This window comes from Lonchura striata, chromosome 13 (genome assembly GCF_050655825.1).
Source record: "Lonchura striata isolate lonStrDom1 chromosome 13, ASM5065582v1, whole genome shotgun sequence".
Taxonomy (NCBI): domain Eukaryota; kingdom Metazoa; phylum Chordata; class Aves; order Passeriformes; family Estrildidae; genus Lonchura; species Lonchura striata.
Window position 1 is genome coordinate 12,543,718 of NC_140715.1, and position 12,551 is coordinate 12,556,268.

At 42.3% G+C, this 12,551-nt stretch overlaps 1 protein-coding gene across 1 annotated transcript in view; it reads left to right on the forward strand.

Annotated features, from left to right (window-relative positions):
* Nucleotides 1-12,285, forward strand: part of SPOCK1 (SPARC (osteonectin), cwcv and kazal like domains proteoglycan 1) — a 366,435-nt gene extending 354,150 nt beyond the window's left edge. The window contains exons 8-11 of the mRNA XM_031506078.3: nucleotides 825-1,046; nucleotides 1,652-1,714; nucleotides 6,678-6,815; nucleotides 7,801-12,285. Coding sequence (XP_031361938.2) covers nucleotides 825-1,046; nucleotides 1,652-1,714; nucleotides 6,678-6,815; nucleotides 7,801-7,991 — 614 coding nt within the window. The 3' untranslated portion in view covers nucleotides 7,992-12,285. The remainder of the gene's footprint in view (nucleotides 1-824; nucleotides 1,047-1,651; nucleotides 1,715-6,677; nucleotides 6,816-7,800) is intronic.
* Nucleotides 12,286-12,551: the final 266 nt, after the last annotated feature.

Consider the following 12,551-nt stretch of genomic DNA (forward strand, 5'->3'; position numbering starts at 1 on the left):
GGTATCTATATGCATGACTTGGGCTTTCTGTGATAACCACTGCTGCTGCAGCAGTCTTTGAAGAATATGGGCTGTTAAAATGAATGATGGTGATGGTTTCCAAAGTGCTGGAAAAGCAGAATCCTGTGTTGCTGCAGGAAGGTGCTGGTACAGCATACAAGAGCATGGGCAGCTCTGGGCAGCTCCAGAAGCTGAAGCTGTGCCCTCCCTCAGAGTGATGTGAGGAACAGAGACACTTCACCTCTTCTCTCCCCCTGCCTCTCCCAGACAGCTCATAGTCCAAAGCAGTTTGTTGTCACAAAACACAGAGAGGCCTTTGAAAAGTGAAAAACAAGGATGAGAGGTAGAAGGTGAGAGCACAGCAAGAAATAATATGATCAGGCAACTAGAAAGGAGTCTGGGAAACAGGATTTAAATTGCATTCAGGTTCAGTCTAGTTTGAAAATATGGTGGATGAAGCCTTTTCTCATCACATTTCAATTTCCTGGAACTGGGCCAACACACTTGGACTGAGGACTGAAGGGGGAAAAAAAGCCAGAATTTTTTTAGTAGAGATGACTTTGAATTACAGAAAACAGTTCTGAATCTCATCCCTCTCTACCCCACAGCTCCCACAGAGTGTGAGTAGTGCTCTGGTTTGTAGCTGTGCTTGGGCTTTAAGCTTTACACCGTCAGTTCAGTCGTTCAGTTCTGCTTTGGGCAAGTCAGCTCAATGTTCAGGGTCCAGCCAGAAAAAGAAAAGTCAAGGCTTCACCTTAGAGTGGCTCCTGTGCCGGGCGCATGCCGGGGTTTCAGCTGGGGAATATTTGCCTGTTTTCTTACAGGATTTGATACCAGCATCCTCCCAATCTGTAAGGATTCCTTAGGCTGGATGTTCAACAAACTTGACATGAACTACGACCTGCTGCTGGATCCCTCGGAGATCAGCGCCATTTACCTGGATAAGTACGAGCCGTGTGTCAAGCCACTCTTCAACTCCTGCGACTCCTTCAAAGACGGGAAGCTCTCCAACAACGAGTGGTGCTACTGCTTCCAGAAGCCAGGCGGTGAGCTGGGCCATCTGCAGGACAGGGAGCAGCTCTTTGGCTCTCCCTGTGTTTCAGGGCCTGCCTGTGGGGTTTGCTCATTGGCAGGCAGCTGTGTTAAACAGCCCTTTTGCCCAGCAGCAGTGTGAAGGGCATTCTGGGACCATGTTTATTGTCACAGATGAACTGTATTAACATCCTTTGGTCGTTAAAGCAAACAAAGTAGTAAGTGTCGCTGCACACAGTCTAGAAATAAGCTCTATTGCTGACAGAAAGCTCAAGAATTTACTCTTCTATTAATGCAGAATTTAGCCAATTAACAAGTCATAAATCAGAAAGCTGGCATGATGTCAGTTTGGTGAAAAGAGAGGTAGAATGATTTAACAATTAAAATGGCCCCCAAACGCTACTCTCAACTCCAGTGTGTTGCCTTTTCTTTTTTTTTTTTTTTTTTTTTAATTAGTGGAGCTAATGACATAAATTTGTTTTGCGGTACAGTACCAGCATATGGGCCTCTCTCAGCCCCAGGTGTACAGTAGCCTACATTTCATGTCAGCAGTGAAGCCAGTCATTACAGAGTCTGTCCCATACCATCTGGAAACTGATTCTTATACATTATATTTTAGGTCTTCCTTGCCAGAATGAAATGAATAGAATTCAAAAGCTAAGTAGAGGGAAGATTCTGTTGGGTAAGTTCGATTACTTGCTATTCATTTGCTCAACTAATTAAAGCTTCTGTGATTATTGTAACTTTATATGCAGTAATGGTTTTTCAATTAGAGACTAATGTTTTGAGTCGGGAATATGCAGCACCGAGCGTAGGCCTGACACTATGAAATTAAACAAATAATGAGATAGCAACACACAGAACAGGTGTCAGCGTGGCAACGGGTTCAGAACTAATTTACAGCTCTCCAGTAATGCAAAGTCTGCACAGAGCTTAATACTGCCTCCATCACCTCACAGGTCAGAGTCAGTACTGGGAGGCGGCTTGGTACTCGAGGCTCCCATTTTTGAGGGGTGACTGAAGGTGCATAGCCAATGCATTCATGTTCCACTCCAGTTGTGGTACTGTGCAGGCTTTCCTTTGGGTTCAATTTTGCCTAATCACTCTTTAAGATATTTCATTATGTTCCGTATATATGAAAACAGGAATTCATACCATTTTAGGCAGCCTGCAGGATGCTTCATGCTGTAAGATGTGGTCATGCCTGTCCCTCTCTCTCATGCCTATTGGGAGCCTGAATTGATTCATGACTTACATTGCTCTGATTGATATCTAAAATTAGATTAAATAAATCCCCATCTGGCATTTTCCCAATTAATTGTTGAAAAATCAGGTTGCTGAACTGAAAAAAAAAATCACGTGACTAATTCTCTACCCTAAAATCACCCAGTGATGAGTGGCCTGGTGTTTGTGTGCTGGTGTTTCACCAAAACTTGTGTCCCAGCACATTTGAGCACACAGAGCCCAGCCCCTGAGGTGCAGCAGGACGAGGCCAGCCCTGCACTTCACCCTTGAGGAGGATGGCTGACCCCAGCCCCAGCTGTAGCCCCACCCTGGAGAACACGTCAGGCTCCCACAGCATCCCCAGCTGCAGCACAGGCTGTGCTCAGCTCTGCCAAATCCTGCCACTGCCATTTGGACTCAAAAGTTCAGGTGCCTTGTGAAAAATCCCAACCTGGATTCACAGGTTTAAATTAAGAATAAACATTCCTAAAGGCCACAGGGACTGTGGTTTGGGTCCATCATTCTTTCATAGCAAGTTCACTTGAGGGTTAGGATGTTTCAGAGTTACAGTTCCTGCTGTTGATAGCTGTGGGAGCACAGGGAGGATTGATCACTTGGGATATGTGTGCTCTATTCAGTAAATATTCTGCATTTGTGTTCAAGGGAATGTTGTGGCAGAGGAAGTCACAATGTTCTCTGTCTCATGGGTGTCATGATTTTCAAAGCCACCTAAAAGAACAAGAAGCCCAGTTCTTAACAGATAGCTTTGAGTATCCCATATTTATTTTATGCTTTGCTGTCATTTTCTACGTGCAATAAATGTCATCTAGGTTGAAACATAAGTAGTTTATTCTGGTGTGTGGAAAGAATGATGCCTAGGTTGCAGGTAGTTCAACATGCAGGTGGTTGTAGCACATGGCACTGGGATCTGATCACAACAGCAGGAGTAAAATGACAAACTAAATGCAGTAGGAATCGTCCCTTAGCACAAATAACTTCTAGTCAACTGTATTAATAAAAAGAAATAGAAGAAGAATGAAAGTGATGAAGCTCAACAAATCAAGGTGTCAGGCACAGGTTGTTCCACAAGCTAGAAAATTATAATATAAAGAGGAACTCTTTGCTTCACCTACCCTGAAAGTCTTCCTGCATAATGACATCTGTCATGGAGATTTTAATTTGATATCAGAGCTATTTAAACAGCAGAAAACATTGTCTTTTCTCTTCACTGTCTGAAAAATCATTCAAATGGAAGCACAAACATACACGTGACTTGTAGCAATGGAAAAGTTGGAAAAGAGAGATGAGTATTTTCAGAGAAAGTAGTATTGAATTATTTTCTTTCCTCCTCTGGCCCTGACATAGAGAACACAGCACTTACAGGCTGGGCACTAGCATGAAGAATGTTTTTGTTAACTTGTATCCATTGATAAAAATGATGACTTTTGATATTTCCTTCTTTATATGTTTTCCAAAACACATGACAGTTGCAACAAAGTACTTCAAAGCCATTGCCATTAGATATGTTGAATTTGGAGGCTTTCAAATGAAGTCTTTGCATCCCAGGAGACTGAATTAAAAAGTAAACAGCACTATTCATCTTTTCCTACCAGATTTATCTGGAGTACAATTAACTGCAGAGACTGTACTTTCAGAGCATACAACTGTGCAGCCTGATAATGCTTCTCCCACACCACTAAAGTAATAAATTTCTGCTCCCGTCACTGTTTTCTCCTATATCAACCCTGTGGATTCAGCTAATAGAATAGCTAATACCAGGAGTGTGTGCTGGCTAGTACTTAATTCTGACAGGCTTTTACCTCTATCTTTAGTATATAATTATTCTCCTCCTGTTCTCTAAGGAAGAGGAGTGTTATATAGATAAGGAAATGATGCAAAAAAAAAAAAAAAAAAAAAGAGAGAAGAGGTGTAGGTCTGGGTCCATAAGGAGGATACAGATGCAACAGTGCTGTTCAAGTTTGTGTGAAACAACTAAACCCTTCCCAGGACAGAGGGAGATGGGGAGGCCGGATTCAGTAGCTTGAGGCAGTTTGTGGGGAGGGACTCACATTTTGTGGTGTCCAGTCTTGTGGGGCATCACTGCCTGTGCAAGAACCTCTGGAGAGGAAAGCTCCAGATGTTCCCTGATGCCAAACCCAGCAGATTATCTGTCTGGGTGCCATGCTGCAGGATAGCAGAGCTTGTAGCCAGCTCATTTCTAACAAGGACAGGCTGATTTGTGTACAATTCACAGGGAGAATCATCACGTTGTACAACACTTGTTCCCAGTCACTCTCTGTCCTCTCCAGATTATCACCTGCACCTGACACATTGGAGAGGACATGCTCTCTCCTCCCTCTGATGGTTGGCAATACTCTGACATTAGTATGCAGAGATAAATATTTAAAGCTCCAGTGTTACATACAAACTGGCACGAATTTCCCACGCAGAAGGAAAAGTACCTTCCACTCTTCACTGTGACCCAAAGTGTGAATCTATTCCACACACAGTTTTGTTGGCAGTGAGCCTGGGCCACAGTTTATTTTTAAATCCTTTAAAGCTTTTATAGGCAGCGTGGAACATTTTCATACCTTACAAGAAACAGTGAAACTATGCAAAACGGCTTGTTCCAAAGAAGGAAAAGGTTGTGTTGCCCTAGGAAAAGAGAAAGCATGAACAGTTTAAAATGCAGAAGCTGTTCTCTGCTCACCCTGTGATGCCCCTGAGGTCCCCCTTCGATCCTTCCCTGGAGCCAGATGCTGATCAGATATAAAAGGGCAGCTTTAGTGACGTGGGTGCAGCTGTGCTGATTTACACCAGCTCCAAGTCAGCACCTCAGCACTTTTCCCAAGGTTGTGTGTGGTTTGATAAATACCTGGAGGGCTTATCAGAGGCAGGACATGTGCATAAACACAAAAGGTATCTTTCCTAATTGATGTTGAAATGAAGTTTTGAACACTGAGTATTAACTTACAAAAACCTGCTAAGGCAAATACATACATTTGTTATTAAAACTATTGTCTTACAAATAGTGAAAATGAATCTTTGGTAGTTACTATCATGCTTACATTTGCACATGAACATAATGGTGATACCTATTATCAAGTCTGCTATAAGATCATGCTTTGATATTATTTAAAATATTCTCGTTCATGGATGTGGTCTCCAAAACTGATCTGATATACAAAGATTTCTGCAGATGTTCAAAGGTTTCTCCTCTCACCTCCCAGACCTGTATGAGCAGCACTCAAACTTCAGACAAGATCTGCAGAGCAATGAGTTTGGATATTCAGAGTCGCTTTGTGTAGCTCTCTGTGTGCATGAGACTGACTGACTTCCACTTTTATGTCTTTTATGTAGGAAATCTGGTGACATTTGGGCAGCACCTTCTCATTCATCTTTTCCTGTGAGAAATGTAGTGGAAGTGGCCCCACACGTGTGCTGTCTGAATAGATGCTACACATGGAACTAGTTAAAAAACTTTACTGAACCACCAGTAAATCACTGGTATCTTTGACAAAGGAGAAAAACACTTTCTCAAAAATCATTTGAGACAAGAAATTTGGGGGCTAGGGTGTGGCTATACCATGTTTCAAATTGAAGCAATTGACAAAGAAGGGAAAAATGAATGTACTGACCTCCAGTGGGAATAAAGCTAACTCATCTCAAAGAACAAGAGGGCTTTTCATACTGAAGTACATTTGCTGTATCTGCTGAAAACGGTGGGAACAATAACATAGGTTTCTCCTGAGAGTTTCCCTCTCTGCAGAAGCCAGAATGAACCACACTCTACAAGGCTGTAATATATTGATTTTATTGTGAGACAAAACTTGGGCTTCAAATCCGAAGACTTACTAATTCAGATCCTGTTGTCCCTCTCTGTAAAGCCTGTGCATTATTTCCTCTTTTATACGTGGGAGCTCTCAGTAAGTCAGGGGATGTGCCTGAGATTAGTATGAATAGCAAGCAGATGGCAGATACCTTCCAGGGATAATTACAGTGTTGTGGAAAGACTCATGTGATAAACACTGAAGGAGTGCAAATGGAGGGAAATGCAGAACTAATGAAGTTGGGGTAATAATCCAGTTGGGAAGAAAAGTGTAAAACCAGGAGTTAAATGTGAAAAAGCTCTGTGGGAGTATCAATCATTCAGGGGCAGACTGAAGCTCTCTCTAGAGCTGTGTGACACCCTCCTCTGTGTGCTGGATATGAACAAACATTTATACACTGTGACCAGGGTGTCTGAAAAGAGTTAACCAGAAATAATTCCTTCATCCTTTCAGGCACCAGAAAATCACACGCATTTCCTTGCCAACATTGTCAAGATCTTCATGTATATAATGCTAAGTTCATAATACCCTCTCTGAGTGTTTGCTCCTGCAGAGGACCTCATTACTGAGCACACCTTGTGTTTTATTCAGGTGCTTTCATCCCCCGGTGCAATGAGGAAGGTTATTACAAAGCCACGCAGTGCCATGACAGCACGGGGCAGTGCTGGTGTGTTGATAAGTATGGGAATGAGATAGCTGGCTCCAGGAAGAGAGGCACAGTCAGCTGTGGTGAGTAATGCTCTGCTTTCCTCAGACAGCAGGGGAGTTAATGCTGCTGTAGCCCTGGCATTGCTGTGCCACCAAAAGGGAAACACGAGTACCGCATTCAAAGTGCTCCTCTGTCTATTTGTTCACACCACAAATGGGCCCCCGTGGGTCCTTTGCACAGCAGAGGTGCAGCACAAGTTAGCAGGCAATAACCACTGTTAAGGTATTTTTGCTACCAGCCTGGAAAGTGCAGTTAGTGATGTTAAAATTAGGGGTCTGGGGTTGCTCTGCATGGTTATTACAGATATTGTCTGTATACTCTGGAATGCACATCTACTGGAACTTTCCAGGCAAGGGAAGGCCTAAATGTGTAAAGCTGTATGCATTAGCAACCAAGCCCAATGCAATTGCTGACAGGACAATATTACCTAGGTAAGTGAAGTCACCAATTAGCTGTTGTGCCCAGACAAGGAAGATGTCACCTGCAATCCTTCAGAGTGCCTCAGGGATGGTTTTGAGTGCAGCTTTCTTTTTTGAGAAGGAACAGAGACCTAGAAGGTCCAGGATGCCCAGAATAACATCACAGATCTTTGGTTCAATAGCTACATTTGCAGAGTGAGGTTTATGCACTCAATAAAATTTTTTTTTATATATATTTTTAGCCTGGTTTACAGAGCTGTGATGGAATGAAAGTATTTAAAAAGGAATGATGATTTTCTGGCCTGCATGCACCTGGTTTGGAATTTTCCAGTCAGGCCTCTAGGAGGAGGACAATGCATAATGGGGCATTTTAGGCAAAAAAAAAAAAAAAAATCAGAGTCAATTAATACGTATTTTTCCCAGTTCAGAATGAAAATTGAAATTTTAAGGTTGTTTCATGAATAGATGAACCAATTAATTTAAAAAATAACATTGCAAATGACAGTGGCCTGCATGACAAGGATAGTGGTTAATGTGGAATTGGGTGTTCTGTGAGGAAATGACCTTTCCTGCTCACCTGTTTCAGAAGAAGAACAAGAAACCTCAGGGGATTTTGGCAGTGGTGGATCTGTTGTATTGTTGGATGATTTGGAAGAGGAACCTGAAGCAACAAAAAAAGACAAAGAAGGGAAACTGAAGATTCATGTAAGAGCAGCTAATGAAGATGATGAAGATGAAGATGATGATAAGGATGATGAAATTGGTTATATATGGTAGTGCCCATCATGATGAGGACTCACGATTTGCACAATATTGCAATTCACATCATATCTCTGCAATTGTATCTGAGAGTACCTGGCACAAAAATTCCCTCTCTACTGAGTTTAATTTTGTATAGCCAATTTAATTTGGATGACAACTTTTTTTTTCCAGCAAGGACTGTTTGGAATACAGCTTTTGTTCAGTTGGTTTGGGGGATTTTTGTTCTATCCACAGGGGCAATGAGTTTTGTTTCAAAACCATTTCATGTCTTAATCCTCACTTGCACCACTTACGAAATCCATCATGTGAAAGAATTCTGGAAGGGGCTCAAAAAAAAAAACAATACAAAGGCTAAGAAGCCCCTCTCATGTCAGAGAATTTGTGTCATAAATTGTTACCTGGGTCATATCAGAAAAAGGTTTTTCTTTCATGAAGAAGGAGAAGTAGGTGCATCCTTTTCTAGTCCATATTTATAATGTCCCTGTGAAGAGTAAGTCTCTTTGGACAGTGGCTGCCCAGTACCAGGAGTTTAATCCAGAAGAAAACCCACTGGCAGGACTTTCCCTTCCTTCCATTCTTTGAGAATGAGTCCAACAGGCTTAGTCCAGCTCACACTGAAGGCAAAACTCCACCAGGGCCCAGGTCAGCTAAATGGCATTCTTTATTTGATAAAGGAACCTGGCCTCCTTGAGCTGAAGAGATGCTGCAGCTGTCATGGACCAAGCCCTGGAGGCAGAGTGCCTTTCAGAGTGTTTAAGGAGAGAGTATTTGGTGAATTTGTAGCATCATAACCACCCCCAGAGCTGTTCCTCAGCTGCTGTCTGAGCTCCTTTGCACCACTAACTTCACCCAGGCAGCCTCTGCTGCCAGCTCACACCCCAGAGCTGTCTGTTCTCCATGAGCTAGAATGCTGTCCAAGACACCAACCCTCAAAAGTGACTGTCTCTTATTTCATGTAAAGATAACCTGATTTAAAAAGCAGCTTTAGGTGGTGATATTTCAAAGCATAACCCCTTGGCTCAGTGTGGTGCTGCACGCTTGTAATACACACTCCTTAAAGAGAATAGTATTCAAATCCAATCTGTGATTCCCTTGATACCTCCCATATATTCAAAGCTCTTGTATCAGAGCATATTGACATTACATTATTTGCAGTGTCCTTTCCCATGGCAGTTCTCAGATGCAGTAATGTGCTGTGGTGATCTTCTATTATTTTTGCTGTTTTGTGAAGCAGTCAGAGGCACCTTAATCCCACTCTTGCATTAGGAGACAGGTGTGAGTATTTTAGCAGTGCCTGTGGTTGGCCAGTGAGTTATTTTGCAGAATAAAAAATGTGGGCTTTATAACAAAAACTAATTAGGATTTTTTTTTTCTGAGTTAATGGTGGATGTAGAGGTGGAGACAGCATTGAGTCACAACATGGTTGTTTACATAGTCAGTTGAAAGCTGGAAAATACCACACAGATTGGCAGAAGTCAGTTTTTAGGTACATTGGCCCGGGAATGTTGGCTCTCAGCCCTCTCCAAAGCCAGTGCCTGCCTGGCAGCCCTCTGGGTGGGACCTCTGCTTTCAGATGTGATCAGAAGTGGAATTCCTTTCAGGTATCATGTGCTGCAGGGGCTCTCCTTTTTCTCCTCTTTTATTTCCTATTTATCCAGATCAATGACCTGAGGACAAAGAGCAAGCCTGCATAATCATTATTAATGCAGAAGGATGTGTAAAACCATGAAGAATTTGTTGTTTCACGCCCCTGCATCCTCCCAAAAATCTGCCATCACAGTCATTTGCAAAAGGCCTGCAATCTGCCCTGGCTCAAATAAATCCCTTTGGTTTTCCCATAGCTTTAGAAAAATATATCTAATAATCATTTTCCATGAGCTGCACCACACACAGACACAAACACACACACATATGCATACTTTTTCTATTTGCTTTTCACAGAAATCCTGCCAGCTTGCAGGAGGAGCAGATAACCCAGCATTTCTGTCTCCCTAAAAATGATTTTGTGAGAAGCAATTGAACACTGTCAGTAGGTTCCTTCTCAAACATCCTGTCTAGTTTTCCTCTGATATTTTTTTAATTAACCCCACACTCTCTGGGTCTGGCTCTGCTGTCCTGTGCAAGACCTGCCTGAGGCACAGCTGCCATTTCATTCTGCCATAAATCTGAGCTCCACAATCAGCAGATTATGCTTATCCTCCTGACTGGGCTCATTCTCCACACAGAGCTGGGGGGTTTTGGCAGTCCTGTGTCCCTCCACAACAGCTTATCCTGGGCTGTGCCTTACATCAAAGGTCACAGGGCAAATCCCTTCCCCTGCCCAGCACCTCCCCAGGGTAAGCCTGGCACTCTAAGCCCTTGCAGGCAGTACCAGGTCTGAGGCTGCAGAGGGCTGTGTCACATGGAAACTTGCAGGATGGTTAAATTAAAGCTCTTAAAAAAGCTTTAAAAGTGAACATCTTTGAGTTTACATGTGCAGACATGGCAGCACCACCCGCTGGTGGTCTCCTGGCTGTGATCTTCCACATGTGATGCTTCCAAATCAGAGCTGGAAGGGTTTGTATCTAAATGTAAAGCAATTCCTGTCTCCCAGAGTCACCAGCTCAAACATGGGGTGGTCCCAGTGAAACAAATCCATGCCCAGCCCAGTCTGGCGAGGGGGTTTGGTCTTGGCAGGCTGGGGTGGCCTCTGGTAGCACATCCCCCTGCACCCAGAAACACACAGAGACAACTGTTGTAGGGATGCTGGCCTGGATCCAGACAGAGCCCCCTCTCCAGGTGACAGTGCAGTCTCCTCTTTGACTCTGCAGTGTTCTGGCTCCATCCAGCACAGGACATGTGGCACCTGATGGGCTGGGGCAGTGCCAGTGCCCAATCCCAGGGTCCCAGCCAGGCAGCAGCAGGGCACACGTGCTTGGAAGGGCAGCTCAGACTCTGGATTGCTTTGAGAGCAAGTTCCCAAATCCTGCAAAGCTATTTAACAAAGCCCTTTTGTGATCCACTGGCATCCTCCCGTGGTAGGGGATCTGTGGCCTATATATACACATATGTATATCTCTGTGTGACTGTATATATACATTTATGCACAATATGTGTGTGCATATGTATGTGTGTGTCCAGTTTGGGGAGATGCATTAAGAAAATCTTCTATTTAATGAAATAGTGATAAAGAAACCAGCAATTCTACCAAGAACCAGTGCTCTTCCAGATCAAGCCCCTTCCATTCTTCATGCTTTGTAAAGGATTTAATTTGCTTCCAACTTAATTTAATTCAATTCCTTTCTTTTTTTTTTTTTTTTTAACAAAGCAAGACTTACTTCCCATCTGAATCAAGTCATTGACCTTCCAAACATTTTTTCATTGTGAAAAATGGAATCTGAGTTGTCCCATTCTTTTAGAGACACAAACCAAATAGAATCAGAGTTGTCCCATTCTTTTAGAAACACAAACCAATTTTTAATCTCATTTTCTTTTCATATTACAGTCTATGAGATACTGTTAGGCATTGCTTTATGTTCCTTTTAACTACTGTAGTTAAATCAAAATATTGAGTTCAGATTTCAGCACAGCTGGGTTTTTTGGGCCATTGCTGTGAACACAAATAATCCTCTTTATTTTCTTTGCCTTTTTTTTATGCTATTCTGTACTATTATTTTTAATCATTTGAACTGTTTATTTAATATTTATTCTACAGTTTATATTGAAGATGTAAAGTTTATATTTAAAACAACACTGTTTGTTAGTGAATGCTTCTCTTTGCCTCTCCAGCCTAGTCTGTTAGTCTCAGTGTACATTTCTGGCATGGGAATATTTTGATATTAGGAGTTTTGTAGCCTTTTCTCCCTCCAGCAGCAGCTGATGTAGATCTAAGGTCACCACCCGACCCAGAGCAGGTCGCTCGAGCTTTGCTTCCTCCGTTTGTTGGCTTCTCTCGCGGTCCCTCCTGTGTCCCAGCCCTTCATCCACAGACTGCTTTGTACAGTTCCTACACATCAAAAAGCCCTTTCTACAGTAGGTGGGTTTTGGTCTTTTTATACTTTTCTCAATGCTGTTGATGTCTGTTCCTGTTCAATGTGTAGATCTGTAAGGAGAGATCCAAATATTACGTGTTTCAGTTCGATGTCCCTACTGTAGATGGATGTAGACTATCATAGTAAGTAGAACTGCATAGTAAATTCTGAATGCTTTTTCCATAAGGAGTTAAGTGGAATGTGAGCATTTTGCTACCTTTGGTTCACTGTAAATGCTTAACTGTAGTCTGAAATAGTTGCATTTTTGTCTGTCTCAATAAATTTTAATTTGTCTGCGACTCCTTATTGCCTGTCCTGAATTTTATTAAACTTAAGGGATCAAAAATACTGCACTACCTTGAGTCAGCATTTAATCATACATGGAAATGGATGCTCCTTTATATTTGCTTCATAACTTATACCTATGTTCAATGCCAGCTATAATCTGTGGAGTTAATGCAAGGTCTCCAGAAACCTCTATTTTAGAAGCAGAAATGAAACCAAACAGAATGGAATAACTGTACCAAAATCAGAACTTTTCAAATTATATTAAAATTGATTTTTG